The sequence below is a fragment of the Cyrtonyx montezumae genome, unplaced genomic scaffold (assembly GCF_038088225.1).
Source record: "Cyrtonyx montezumae isolate F1298 unplaced genomic scaffold, pur_monq_1.0 scaffold_17, whole genome shotgun sequence".
In the NCBI taxonomy this organism is placed as follows: domain Eukaryota; kingdom Metazoa; phylum Chordata; class Aves; order Galliformes; family Odontophoridae; genus Cyrtonyx; species Cyrtonyx montezumae.
In genome coordinates, this window is record NW_027071903.1 from 5,918,047 (window position 1) to 5,932,339 (window position 14,293).

The window sequence follows — 14,293 nt, forward strand, 5'->3', positions numbered from 1 at the left end:
CTGTTAGCGTCATTACTAGTCAGTCTGCGGACGGTAAACCCCCAAATCTGCCGTACTTGTGCTCTGCTTCTCCTCCCTACGGGGGGTTTGCTGTTCCCCACTGACGCAAAGTGCGCAGCAGCGCAATCAGAACAGAGTTATATATTTTGCAGGTGACATTTTAATACAGCCTGGTGCTTCCTCTTTTCCCATAATGCTGTGTCCCCAAAAACTTCCTTCTTCTCAGGCTCTGTGTCGGCTGCCACAATAAACCCCTCAGTTGACACTTGAGTGATTGCAGGAATATTCAGTGGGAACGGTCTGTCTGCCCGAACCACACTGCTCATTCTGTTCCTGCTGACTGCTATAATTACACGGCCTCCAGTGGTCAGGCCATAAATTATAAGAATTACCCTCTCACACTTAGTTCCCAAACACAGTCCCATTTGGCATAAAGCAGCCAAGTGCACGTGGCTTTAAAAGTCAAAGACGAATTACAGCAGAAGTGTATGGAGGCTGCGAGCTCCAAGGAACCAGGCATCAGTTCTCCTTTTCTGCCCCACCTTGCCCAGTTTCATCTCAGTATGACTGCCATTTAGAAACTGGCAGCATCAGTAATGGCAACGTAAGAAGAGAGATGAGCTGTCTGGATAAACCAGATACCCTCAAGAACCTGAGGTGTAGGCAAGCTCTGGAGTGATGAATGTTTTAACACTTCATCAGCTCCTAACTATTCTATTCCAGAGGCTCTGAGGTTAGCAGCCTGAATGCAAACTGCTTGTATTTCTGCCATATTCTGTTAACAGGCAATGACGCATCACACACATATCTATTAAATTAAGAAGGCACATGACAGGTTGTTCAAACGTGTGTTGCCATCATTAAAGATGCTCAGCAGAAAGAACTGCCAAGTTATGTAAGCCAGTGCTCTTGGAGTACCCTTCAGCCATTCGCTTTGAAACCCATTGACTTCTCTTTTGTGTTTCCTGAAACAGAGCTCCATCCCTCTACAGTGATGCAGTAATATCCACTAAAAGCATTGTCCCCAAGTGACATAATCTCCTCCTGTGAATACTTCCCAGTGACACCAGATCTGTGTCATGGAGACAACTCACCTTAAAAGTTCAGTTTCTCAAATCTTCATAATTTAATACGTTCAATTACAATTTGGCAACCTAATCTTCCTTGGAGCTTTCTGACAGTAATGGTTAGTACTTACATAGCAATTTTAATAAAGGGGCCTTAAATAAAATCATAAGAAAATGAAACTAACTCTATATATAGCAATGGGAAAAGGAAAGTGTCAGTAGTTCAGTATCACAACACAGTGACAGGTTTAGAAGAACCTATTTGCCCTAGGCTGCTGCTCTGCTCACCCACCATTACTTCTCTTTTCAAGGGGAATAAAGTGGTAACTGTGAAGACTGGGGAAGGCAGAATTATTCTTTCAGACATCTTGAAACTTTTCACCATGGTGGATGGAATTCTGCCTTCCAATCATTCAGGAAATTTTGAGGTACAGTCAGAGTCTGCAGGAAATTTGTGGAAATCACAGGTAATACATTTTTAGCTTTTCAATGGAGAAATCTACCTATTACACATCTACCACCCTCTTCTTCTCAGTTCCTTAAGTTTGGTTTCATCAGAGTGATGCAATTATCACTAGTTCAAACTAGTAATATTGAGACCATAATTTGATTACTCCTTCAGCTTGGAAAGTGATAAAGGATATGTTGAGGACAGAGTCAGTGAAAATCCACAATTAGAGGCAGCCAATGTCAATAGGTGTGGGGATTAAAGAATAATCTTGTATCTGTATATGCCACATATCCTAGCCTTAAGGAAATGTTAATTTTTACCTCAAAAAAAAAGAAAAAAAAGAAAAATAAACAACGAGGGTGCACATTAAATACTGTGCATATAAATAAATATGTACTAGAAGATATGGCTGTCATTCATAGCTATTATTTCATGCTGTTTCTTTCTTTCATGAACCATCACTCCTCTTTTTCACCTTTTCTAAGCGAGCTCTTTAAACCTCCTCTTAGCAGAGTCCACTTCCAGTCATGCTGCCAACATGTTTTCTCTTTCCTCATTGTTTTCCCTTTGACATACACAACTTCAGTGCTTTTGAATGTGAAGAGATAAAAGGTGAAGTGTTGAATGGCATAAACGCACATACACATTAAGCCACTTTGACAGTACTGTGCCCTGAGAGCAAAATTTGAGCCTCGGTTTTCAAGGTCTTCTTGAAAACAGTGCTCCCTGTCTTGAATAGTTTTCCTCTTGCCTCTGCTTCACCAAGATGCAAAATTCCTCTTGCCTTTCTTTTCACTGTCAAGTGGACTTCCACACCCCATGTCTACAACAGTTTTGCTATTTGCCTGCCTGACCCTGCCGACATCTGGTTGCTGAATCCAGCACAGAGCCAAAAGAAGGTGAAGCATCACAGTTTCTCCCAGATGCATTGTCCTAGTAAGCAGCTGAGCTTTTAACCCAGCGCCAGCACAGCGGGACCATGTGGAGGCCGTGTAGTGCACAGACACACCTGCAGGGTCAGTGCCTTCTGCGTGCCAGGTCTGCTCAGAGACCTCAGCACATCACACAAGTTAAACAGAAGTAAATGGAGGAGTGGATCTGAGTAAGTCATTGTAAAACTGCCACGTGGATACCTTTACAGCAGTTTACATCCCTTATCGAGTGATATAGCCTGCATCAGTAAATCTCAGAGGTTTTAAAGCTGACTCCCGCAGAAAGCTCCTGTAAAAGGAGATGAATTATTACAAGGCAGTACAAGAATAGAAAAAAAATGCTTGAATGCTTTCATTGATTTTTTTTCCCCATTTTCTTGATTGCATAGCAAAAGGATTCCTGTCTGTGTGCTCCTGTCTTTATGGAAATCAATGATGTGTTTGTAAAATGCAGCCTTAACAGATGGCTTCCCCTTAGATCTAATAAAATTGCTACCAAGGAGCCATGTTTCTTACTAGGAAACTGTTCCAAAAGCTTTTAAAGTACAGACTGTGCCTCCCATTGTAGCCTTTGGGTTTAGCTAGGTGCAGGCAGCTACTGGGTTACAGCACTTTGCCAAGGCTTCACAGACCATCTCCTTTCCTTGGTCTGGCAGGCTTTGTTTCCTAATAGAAGTACACTATTTACATTCTTGTCTTTAAGAAGTTTCTTTAGGATTTCTATATTTAAAGAAAATATATCGGATTGTCAGTGTATCTTCAATTGTTGTGGTCCTACCTTGTTTAAGCATAGCATAAATCACTCTTTTGAGATGAGAACACTCTCCATCTAATCTAAGCACTGCTTCCAAAGTTGCAGTTACAGTTAACTGGCAACATCTGTCTTTTTTTTTTTTTTTCAGCAGGAGAGAGTAAGAAAAGAGGGCAGCAGCCAGGTGATGTTTCTCCCTGTAGAACACACAGGAGAAACAGACAGTTCCCATCACAGTCTGCACACTACCATGCCCAAGTGCTCAGAGTAAGCTATTGCTTCCCTGTGCACAATGAGAAAAGGAACTACTCCCTTTCTCTAAATCTAATTCCCAAACAATTTTTCTAGTTCCCCCCGGATGACCTTGGTTCTTCTCTAAGCCTGGGACCCCACTGACCCGAGGTTTGCACTTTCTTTTCCCTGCACTGTGTTAGCACAAGGAGGAGCAGGAGGAACTCGTCCTGCCGGAGCTGCTCAGGCTGCTCTGTGTCTTTAAGGGGCTGACCCGATCCCCCGGTGAGCCATTATAAAGGCAGGTAAGCAGCAGTGCTCGAGCAAGGAGCTGAGAGCTCAGCAGGGTACAGCTGTCCCGTAATGACTGGTCACCACAGTTGGGGATATGGGCAGGATGACGGTAGGTTATAGCGTTTATATGCTGCATCTTTCTGTCTTCTCCCATTCGTTTTCTTTCTAGAACTGTTGTCTGAGTCCTGCAGATGCTGCCTGCATCTGTATGTCTGCAAGCATCAAGTATGTACAGCAGCTAATTAATTACTTGATTGATCATAGGTTGCCCACAGAAAGTGGCACCTGAAAGATGCACAAACTCATTCCTTCTGCCTTTTGTTATTGCAATCCTCCTTCCTAAATGGAGGGAAGCAGTGCTGAGCAGTTTTGTCATCAGGCTGCAGATATTACAGATGGGTCCCCTTCCAAAAACCTGCTATGAGGATGATTAACTATTTGTCTCTCCAAGAGCAGTTCTTAGAAGACTTAGTGGAGCAGTAATAGACCTTCTAGTTCTGTGAAGCTGTTGAAATGTGACATCTAGGCTTCCAAAATGAATAAAATGAAGTATATATTACATATTTCTGGAATGTGAATAAATTGTACATATCAGTATTGTAGATCTTATTGAACAAATTGTGCTTTCTGATTTGACAGTCTTTAATTTAGTCATCCTCCCTTGCTTCCCGCCTACAGGACTGTGTGTCAGAGTGAGAGAATGTGTGAAACTACTGAAAGATTTGTACAACAGTGTTTCATGCCACCTGTACCTTTTGCAGAGCCTGATGGCTGAATAACTTCTGTGTAACCTCCAGGAGCCCCTCTCTTCTGTTGGGCTCCTGGCAGCAGCTATTCTACGATTGCTGCAAGTCTAAAGTCAGCTTTGCTTGAATGCTGAGTGAAGCTGGTTAGTGCCTGTAGATGCCATTACATGTTTGGATGCCTAGGTGCCATTAATAAAGCCATACATTATCACAAACTTATAAAAAACAAGTGATATTGCTGAAGCTTGTATAACAGCATTTAAACTCTAGCTTTCTTTACAGATGGGCTGATGAAAGCATATTATTTTGCCAGGTTTACTTGTCAGAAAATCTTGGAGATGAGAGGATCATGGTCACCCTCTGTATTACTTACCCTCAAAGAGGCTAAATACCTGTGCTTATAAAATTATAGGAAAAATCAGTTTGTGATATGTGAGACTGGTGCCATGAAAAAGTCTTCATAATCTTCGAGTGAAATTGTTAATGTTTATATTTCCTGAATACGAGCAGTAAAAAATACAATTCCTTCCTGCCCTACTGAAGTGGAAAAAGTGGTCAGAAGTAACTCTCCAGTACGTGGAGACTTTTATTATCTCAAACAGCATGATGGTGTTCCAGCTCTAGCAGGAGAGAGCAAAGTTACTAAGTTGGTCTTTCACCCTGTTCTACTGGGTTCAGCAAGTCCAGAAGTGTTAATTATAACACCATACTTCTTTCTTGGGGCACAAAGATATCGTAATGGGGATGAGTGAAGAATAAAGCTGCTTCAAAGACTTACTGCAATCCCAAAATGACTTTAAAAATAACTGCATAGTCAGTAGCAAAGAGATTGAGTCATCTGCATCTAATCTGAATCATTGGAGCTTTTACATTATCTTCCCTAAGAAGAATTGAATGGTTTTTTTTGAGGGAGTCTACATGTGCCTGCATGTGTGCTTACATCTGTGTTCACCTTGGAAGGACTTCAGATACCTTAGAAATCTACTTACTGACTCCACAGAAGTTTAGTGGTGCAAGTAAATGAAGGTGCAGTGGTCTGTCAATGTGCTGTGGCTTCCCCAGTGTATTTTGTGTGACATATTTCAATCCCCCGTTTAGATGCAGACTGCTAATAAAAACACAAAGCTTAGAATTTAAATGAGCTTGCCAAATGCCAAACTTTGGAGTCATTCCTGCTCAGCAAGCTTTACTTCAAGCCTCATGAAATCCTGTAATAATTGCATGCATGTAGAAAGAAGAAAATAACGATGCTTTCTTTTCTTTGATTTTGAAGGACCTTCAGAGTGGCACAAATCTTACCCTATTGCCCAAGGGAACCGTCAGTCACCTATTGATATCATTTCTGCAAAAGCAGTCTATGACCCTAAGCTGATGCCACTTGTTATCTCCTATGAATCGTGTACCTCTCTTAACATCTCCAACAACGGCCATTCAGTTATGGTTGAGTTTGAAGATATTGATGACAAGACAGGTGAGATGAGCGCATGATCAACTACCCTGAAATGACACATTTTGGCTTAGAGGTGGAAACAGTCAAGTACACCTTATGCAATGTATAGTTTCAGTTTAGAACAAGGTATGCAAATGAAGTCCTTTATATTTTGTTTTCTTGAGCTTTATTTCTTGTCTTCACTTCAGACTAACAGTGCTTCCCATCTCACATTTGTATTGGGACAATCTGTTTGCTTGCAGTGGTTCCTTTTAAGTAGGAATTATCAGTTTTGCTAGAGAGGGAATCCATGCAGGTCTCCAGCACTCCTAGACCACAGCCAGCAGAAGAGTAGGTTCACACGCTCCTCAGTGCACTGTTTCCATGACAGTCCATATTGAGATGTTAGTGCTGTCTGGCTCACTCCCAGTTTACATCCACCAGGCCAGATAAGGGAAGAGGATTATCAGGGATGAGGTCATATAGTAACTGTAGTGCAACAGACCTATTTTTATTTGGGCCAGTCGCTATTAGCTTGCATTTTCTTCTTTCCTCATTGCCTCTTAGCAGTCCAGCATCTAGAAAAATGGCAGGCTGCAGCTTATTTTGATTTGGCTGCAGCTTGTGGATGTTGCCTTTGTATATTCTTTTCTCTGGCTCTTGGCAGAAAGTATAAATGAGATTACTTCTATTAATTCCACATGCATGGTAAACCTTGCTTTTACAACTGGGAGAGGGGAAGGAAAGAGGCCAACAACTGCAGAGTTGGAATGGAGACGAAGTATCTCTGATAAATAGAGAAGTGTGCATTTAAAAATACTCTGAATAATTTTTAACCTATCAATTTTTTTCACCTTCTATTTGGATGTGTATATTGATTCTAGATAAATAGGATACCTTAGGTATTCAAAACAAGTTACTTTCTGTGAAATGTTTTTTCTGAGCTGAGATCCCCTTGAAAATAGGGTCAGGGGATTAAAATTCTTGCTATTTAATTCTAACATTCCTCATCTTGAATGGACCTAAACAGTGGCCCAGATTAATGGTCAGGTTTTCAAGTATAGCTACTGAATTTGAAAGGAAGACTATATGCTCATTTTCCAAAAGCTTACTGCATAAAAATACATTAAGATGTCATCCTACAAAGAACTTCTAACATTTTTCTGGAAATACTATCTTAGCTTGCTAACTGCTTTCATGCAGTTCTAAGTTAAATTATATCTACATACCAGTGAACTTTATCCAGCTTTAGAAGTTTAATTTAAGGGCATTATGCATCGCTGTAGATAAAACAGAGAGCACAAGCAGCAATTGAGACCTCTGCCCTTTTTATGTTATGCGTGTGCCATGTTTTAATAACACTCAGCAGGAAGAGGATTGCTAGGAGCATAAACATTTAAGAGTTTTTAGTTGTTCTGAAATAGGTTTAGGCTTTGCATAAATGGTACAACAGAATTCTGACAGTAATCCATCACAGCTAGATTTCTTAAACCACTGAGACAGGTGATGCATTTGATTAAGTTGAGCAAAACATACAGGACAACATGTATTTAACTGCAATACTACGAGCACCACCGTGGGAAGGCCATTTTCCTGTACAAAGGGCAGCTGGAACACTGCATATGGGAGCACACAATGCTGCAGCTTTATATTTGTTTTTTAATAAGATGTTATAGACTGGAATGAGCTTACACATGTAAGTGTACTTCAATCTTTTTAGTTTAAAACTTCAGTTTTTTCATCTGCTGAGCAAAGCTTGATCAGCTTAGTGCTGTTTAAAAGCACAAGAGAATTACCAATGATAGAGCATCTTAAACATTCATCTTAAGTGTTTTTTCTGAATGATGTATGAAGTTTCTGTGTCACTTTCCTGTCTTCATAAGGTGATGTGAGGTTATAAATGGTGTTGTATAAAGAACAAGCTATCATATAACCTCTTTTATGGGATCAGATATTTAAAGGAGGCAGAATATAGAGATCCTCTACCAGAAAGAATACACTTCAGAGGAAATACTTAGATGAATTGACAGTGCTCAATGTGTTTACGTTCTACTGCACGAAAGTAGCATGTCAGTGATGTTTTAGGTACATAGGACTTTTTTGGTCTTCAGCTTGGGCTTTGTGTTAAAAAGGAAAAGCCCAAACATAATCATGTTACCATATGTTCATATGTCGAATTTATTCTTACAAAAAAAAAAAACCTTATAAAATTCTGTATTAGTAGCCAGTCAATATTCACTTTAAATTAATTTTTACATGAGTTCAGGTGTTTTCCATGAATAAATCTAGCCCTTATAAATAGCTGGACAATGTACCTCTTTTATCTTATAAACCAGGAAGGGCACAATAGTACCAAACAGCAGCTAACAGTTGTTAGGCTTTAGTAACAGGAAGCTAAAAACCCTGAATACTTTGTTTTTTTTGCTTTCTTTTTGCCTAGTGATCAGCGGTGGTCCCTTTGAGAGTCCCTTTCGACTAAAGCAGTTCCACTTTCACTGGGGGGCAAAGCACAGTGAGGGATCAGAGCATACAATTGATGGCAAACCTTTCCCATGTGAGGTAAAATTTTTTACAGATGGGATTAATTCATATGAGTGATGCTGACAAATAGCTTTGCAGCAGGGTTTGGATTTCCCTCAGGGTTCTGATAGTTCAGTGTGGTTAAATCAGCACAGGCTTCAATCAGAATTTTATTCCTTACATTGAAATAATTTATCTGTTGATTACTCTGTCTTGGAAGTCCAAACTTCTCCCCCACAGTACAGCTTTTACTTTCTCTGTGTTTCTGTGCTTGCCCTTTGTCTCACACAAGACTACTTCTACATCCAATGGTCCTCTATTGTGAAGTTCAGTCTGCTACACACAGCTGTGTCCTCTGTGTTATGCAGACAGGAAGGATATCCTGGTAAACATGATGTTGAAAATCAGTGTATACCTCTACCAACCTGGCACAGTTAACCTGACTACAGCTGAGGATCACAGCCTGTGGAATGATCACGGCTGATGCCACCCATAGCTTTGAAATAGCTTCATCAGGAGGCTCTTGAGAATTTTTTGCAGAGCTGGGACAAGAGATAGGCCTTTCTCATAACTATTAAACAGGTGACAACCTATATTGACAGCTTTTAACACTGATCTGTGTAATTCCTATTTATTTTCCTTTAAAGCTCCACTTAGTTCACTGGAATGCCAAGAAGTATGCAACGTTTGGAGAAGCAGCAGCAGCTCCAGATGGCTTGGCTGTAGTCGGTGTTTTCTTGGAGGTAAGAATCACAAAAATAGCACGTTTACATGATGAAAAGCATTATACTGTCAAATGTTTGAGAACTGTGCTATGTATTTGAGAGGTGCTTAGGGAAAACAGATGACTTACTGGAAGCAGTAACTCATTGCAAATTGCTGTTAAATCTACTTCAGTAGAAATCTTGAGATTCAGATAAAGAAAACAATATGCCACCTATTCAAAGCATAATTATAGTTGTTCTTATTTAACCTATCTATTCTATTACTATTGTAGATTGGAAAAGAACATGCCAATATGAACAGACTCACTGATGCTCTGTACATGGTAAAATTTAAAGTAAGTTTTAAGTTGTTTAGATTTTCTTCTTTCTGGGACATCATTAGAGACAAGCCGTATGTTTGACACAAATGGAAAACCACTTGGCACAGATCCTCCCATCATCAGAGCATTGCTGTAGTTGTTTTCTTCCTTTGCAACACCTCTGCTCTCTTCACATCCAGACCTCAATGTTTGCCCAGCCTCTGGTGCCTCCCCAGGCTGTGCTGACCCCACTGGTCCTTCAGGGGTTTTGCCATTCAGGAAGTATTTAATTCAGAAGTCCCATGACTCATCAGGCTCTCTTACACTCAGCAAAACAATCAGTTTCCACAAGGCCTGACCTTGAAAAAGTCAAAGCTCATTGTTCAGGTTATTTCTGTAGCAAGGCTCTGAGAGGGGGCAATCATCATGTCTATCTATTCTTGGAATGATAACTCACGGTACCTTATCAGGTGTGTCCAAGAGCTCTCAGTGCAGCTATCTGCTGCATTCTGTCAAGTGCAAACCAATTAGATGATCACAAATATTATCCTTTCTGGATTTATATGGACTTACTGATGCATTTCATAAGATGTGTAAGTTTTAATATACAAAATATATTCTAACATGCAAGTAGGGATATTATTACTTGCTCTTTTGTGCATGTACATGAAAGATAAGAAATGAAGGTAACTATGGAACAGTATGTAGGTTGTGGACACATTAAGTGATATTTTGATGTTTAGCAAGTGACTTCTACTTCAGAGGAAAGTGTTATACTTCAGTTGTAGTGATGGAAAGCCTGCTTGCTTGCTACCAGGAGCAAACTGCTCAGCCTACTCCTGATTAGCAACTCCACAGACTGCTGGACAGTGCTTTCTGTGAGTGACTGCATTCCTCTCAGGTATTTCTTATTACATTGACAGGCTGGAAAATCTTGTCCTAGGCTGTGATAGCCAAAGTGATCACTGCTCTAGACAGAGCAGCTCTTGCACTGGCCTCCTGGCGATCCACTTTGCTCTGCTTTTAGACTTGAACAACTGACTTTTAAAACTGATATTTCTCCCAGAGCACTGACTGTTTTAGGCCAAGTTTCCCACAGCTTCAGGTTTTCTACTGAAATAGAAGCAATGCATTAATAATTGCAAGTAACAAGATGAGGAACCTTGCCATGATATCCATAGATCACACTGAACATTATACACTTCCTACGCTGTATTTGGACGCTTCATGACAAAAGCTGAACTTCTGTAGAGGCCATAGCATAAAAACACCAACTCCATCAGCGAGCAGCAGAGGTCACACTTGCCACACAACAAAATGCGATAGCTGTCTGATTCTGTCTTCAGGCTTATGCTCACGTAATAGCTGCTATGAAGCAATTGAATCATTACACACTCTTCTGCTCTCTTGCTCTTTTGTTTCACTCCAGCTTTTTGTTGTTGCTTCAAAAAGACTTTAATCTGCACTTGAATGTTTGATTTTTAAAGAAAAAAAGAGAAATTTCAAGTATCAATTGTCTTCCAGGGGACAAAAGCTCAATTTAGAAGCTTCAACCCCAAATGTCTCCTGCCTTTGAGTCTAGATTACTGGACATACCTTGGGTCTTTGACAACGCCGCCCCTCAATGAGAGCGTAACATGGGTAGTGCTGAAAGAGCCCATCAGCATTTCTGAGAAACAGGTAAACTTCTGACAATCTCCCAATTCTTTTAGGTTTTGCCACTGTATGTCTATGGGTAATGACTGTTTTGCTTTGCAACGGGGTCAAGTTAACAACAACAAGACTGACTGGAATAGTCAGTCTGTTCAACACTCAGGGATTCTATATTTTCCTATTAATACTGTTAAAGACCTTTGCTTAAACCTATTTTAAAAGCAGACTGATGTACTGAATATTTTCCTTTGGTCCTTTTTCAACATTTTTAATATGAATTGTCTTTTTAAGCAGTAAATTATCTCACATGAATTTACAGCTGGAGAAATTCCGCATGCTCCTCTTCACCAGTGAGGAAGACCAGAAGGTTCAGATGGTGAATAACTTCCGCCCCCCTCAGCCACTTAAGGGGAGAACGGTTCGAGCTTCCTTCAAGGCCTGAAGAAAACTCATAATGGCCCTGGAATATCTAAAAGCTTCCACATAAGAGACCACAGATCTGGCATTTAGGTCACTCATGGAGCACACACGGCAGCCATTTCTAAGAACACTCTGTACTTGAAGGGGGACAAACATTTTCTCATGCTGTATTTTATTTGAATCGCACTATTTTAACACAAGCTTAGATCTTTTTTAACCTGAACTCCTTTTAGTGTGAAGAATAGATGGTGATCTGAAGCATTCTCCAGGAGATAAGATGAAACTGAAATCCTACTTAGTAAAAGATGGAAATAGGTGGGAATCTATTGGTGCTGATGGTTACATCTCCTGATTGTCTAATACGTGATGAGTCAATAGTCGAAATTTGGAGAAATTAGGCTTAATTTTTTTCTTAGACTGTTTTCAAATAAGTAATGTAAGTGCTCTGTGATCAAAAACAGGCCATGTTGTTCATTGCACAAGCCTGTTTAGATATAAATTATTTTAGCCTATGCAACATACATAATTATAACTCCCTCATTAAGTTTGTTGAGAAGGAACATCTGTAGCAATTCAGGTAAGTACTAGTGGCTATCTAAATTGTTCAAATTCTACCTCATTTAAGTGATTTGCTCTGCAATGTGACCTCCTTCAGTGTCTGCCCTAAAGAATGTAGATTTATTTTTTTCACTCCTTATCTTACGTGGGTAGACCTTGCACTGAATGTACATTACTGCACAAGTCATCCCATAGCTATGGCAAACTGTCAGGGATGGTCCTGGCAAATCTGAGACTTCATCATTGCTGGATCCTCTTACATCTTCAAAATAGTTGCTTTAGAAAAGCCACGTTTCAGTACTGCTGCTTCTGCAGCTTAGTGACAAAATTCTTCAGACCTCTGTGTCCACTAAAGAAGAACAGTGATGTCATCTGTACCTATTGTTGGTGTATTTTTAGTTACTTTATTTCTAGGTTTCAAATGTTTTACTTAATCTGTATATTTCAGACAAATTGCAGATGTTTATTAGCTTTCAGCTTCTTAAATGAAGAATCCCTCGAAACTGTAAACCTTAAAATAAAACCTTAAAGGAGGAGAGGGGTGGGAAGGGTGGACTAGAACATCTACAGGTGGTTCTCTCTTTTTGGAAAGGGAGACAAAAACAGCAGGTGTGGTGCATGCTACAAGGCTCAGATCAGAATTCTTGACCTAAATCCCATATTTTTTTTTTTTGGTACACTTGACATAAAGCATTCTATTCCTCAGTTTATTCTTCTATATCTGAAGGTAACACTAATATCTATCCCACAGTGATACTGTGAGGGCTAATTCAGCATTGGCTTAAACTTGAGACTCCTATATAGAAGATGCTAGAGGAAAAAAAAAAATCATCATAAAATGCAATGGTTTTAGCTATTATTAATGTAACTTGGCTAGTTATGCAAACAGGTACTGCAAAAATCTATTTATGTATCTTAATTTCTTTATCAAGTTAAATAAAATATATTTAAAAATCATGTATGCATCTATTCCTTTATTTTGAACAAGTTCTCTCTCCCTACATACTGCAGTGCTTTTTCTTGGACTCACTTTACAAAGAAACAGTTGGATATCTTCAGCTGATGCATCCATCTCAGACTAATGCAAGATCTGATTGCTTATGGCTTTGGTTTCACAGGCACTGATTTTGCTATGGTAGAATAATGCAAACATATCATCCCTAAAGTTTCAGGGCATTTGTTCCACTACCTGTGTTTAAAGGCTATTTTTGGTCTGTGCCACAACTCTTCCCATCCTCTAGGACTAGCAGTTCCTGCTGTTAAGTTGTTAGCCAGAAGAATGAACTACATTTTGTACATCTTTAATGACTTTCCTGTTGTCAGAGTTAAGTTTTTGTTATGCTTTGCTATGACTCTTATTTCCCTGCTGCAAGTAACATGAAAGACCTTTTAAAATGTAAAAGGTCCTTCAGAAGAACTTTACAGATTGCAGAGCCAAATTGTTTTACGGGTATAAATTAGGCCTCCCTTTTGGAATTTAACCAGTATCACTTACATGTGTTTTAAAATAGTAAATTGCTGTAACAGAGCTGGTTACTGATCTGTATTTCCAGCATTTTCTCACTCTGAGAAACACTGGGTTAAGAGGGTTTGTATACCAACAGCTAGGTTCAGTTTTACCCAACTGTGACCATTTGCTCCAATAAAAGGAAAATCATACTTATCTAAAGTGTGTCCATTCTGTGACCTTGACTGTAGTACTTAAGCTTCTTTAAGGGTGGTTTACTCATGAACAACAGAAGGGTAATATTTAGCTCATGAGGTTATTGTAAAAGCTTAGATATTGTAAGGAGCTTTAAATGCTGAATCCTCCAAGGTGTTCAGTTACTAAGAGGTGCTTAATACACCTTGTTTTAGAAATACAATTTTATCTCATTTACAGCTTTTATTGGTGGCTAATTTTTTTTCTTTTTTCATTACTATGATGAAAAAAATATAGTATCATAGAATGGTTTAAGTTGGAAGGGACCTTAAAGCTCATCCTGTTCCAGCCTCCCTGCTACCTGGGATCCCATCCAACCCAGCCTTAAGCACCTGCAGGGTCGGGACATCCACAGCTTCTCTGAGTAACGAGTACCAGTGCCTAACTGCCCTCTGAGTAAAGAATCCCTCCCCCGTGTCTAACCTGATCTCCCCTCTTTTAGCTCAAAACCACTCCTTTGTCCTATCGCTATCACCCTGTGTAACAGATACGTCTCTTTCCGCTTATAAAGTCCT

The 14,293-nt window shown here is 39.8% G+C and overlaps 1 protein-coding gene across 1 annotated transcript; it reads left to right on the forward strand.

The window, feature by feature from the left end:
* Positions 1–3,771: 3,771 nt before the first annotated feature.
* Positions 3,772–11,922, forward strand: CA7 (carbonic anhydrase 7). Its single transcript, XM_065734241.1, has 7 exons — positions 3,772–3,835; positions 5,746–5,943; positions 8,342–8,460; positions 9,069–9,164; positions 9,419–9,481; positions 10,970–11,125; positions 11,418–11,922. The coding sequence occupies exons 1-7, from the start codon at positions 3,796–3,798 to the stop codon at positions 11,538–11,540; spliced, it is 795 nt and encodes a 264-aa protein (XP_065590313.1). The 5' UTR covers positions 3,772–3,795; the 3' UTR covers positions 11,541–11,922.
* Positions 11,923–14,293: the final 2,371 nt, after the last annotated feature.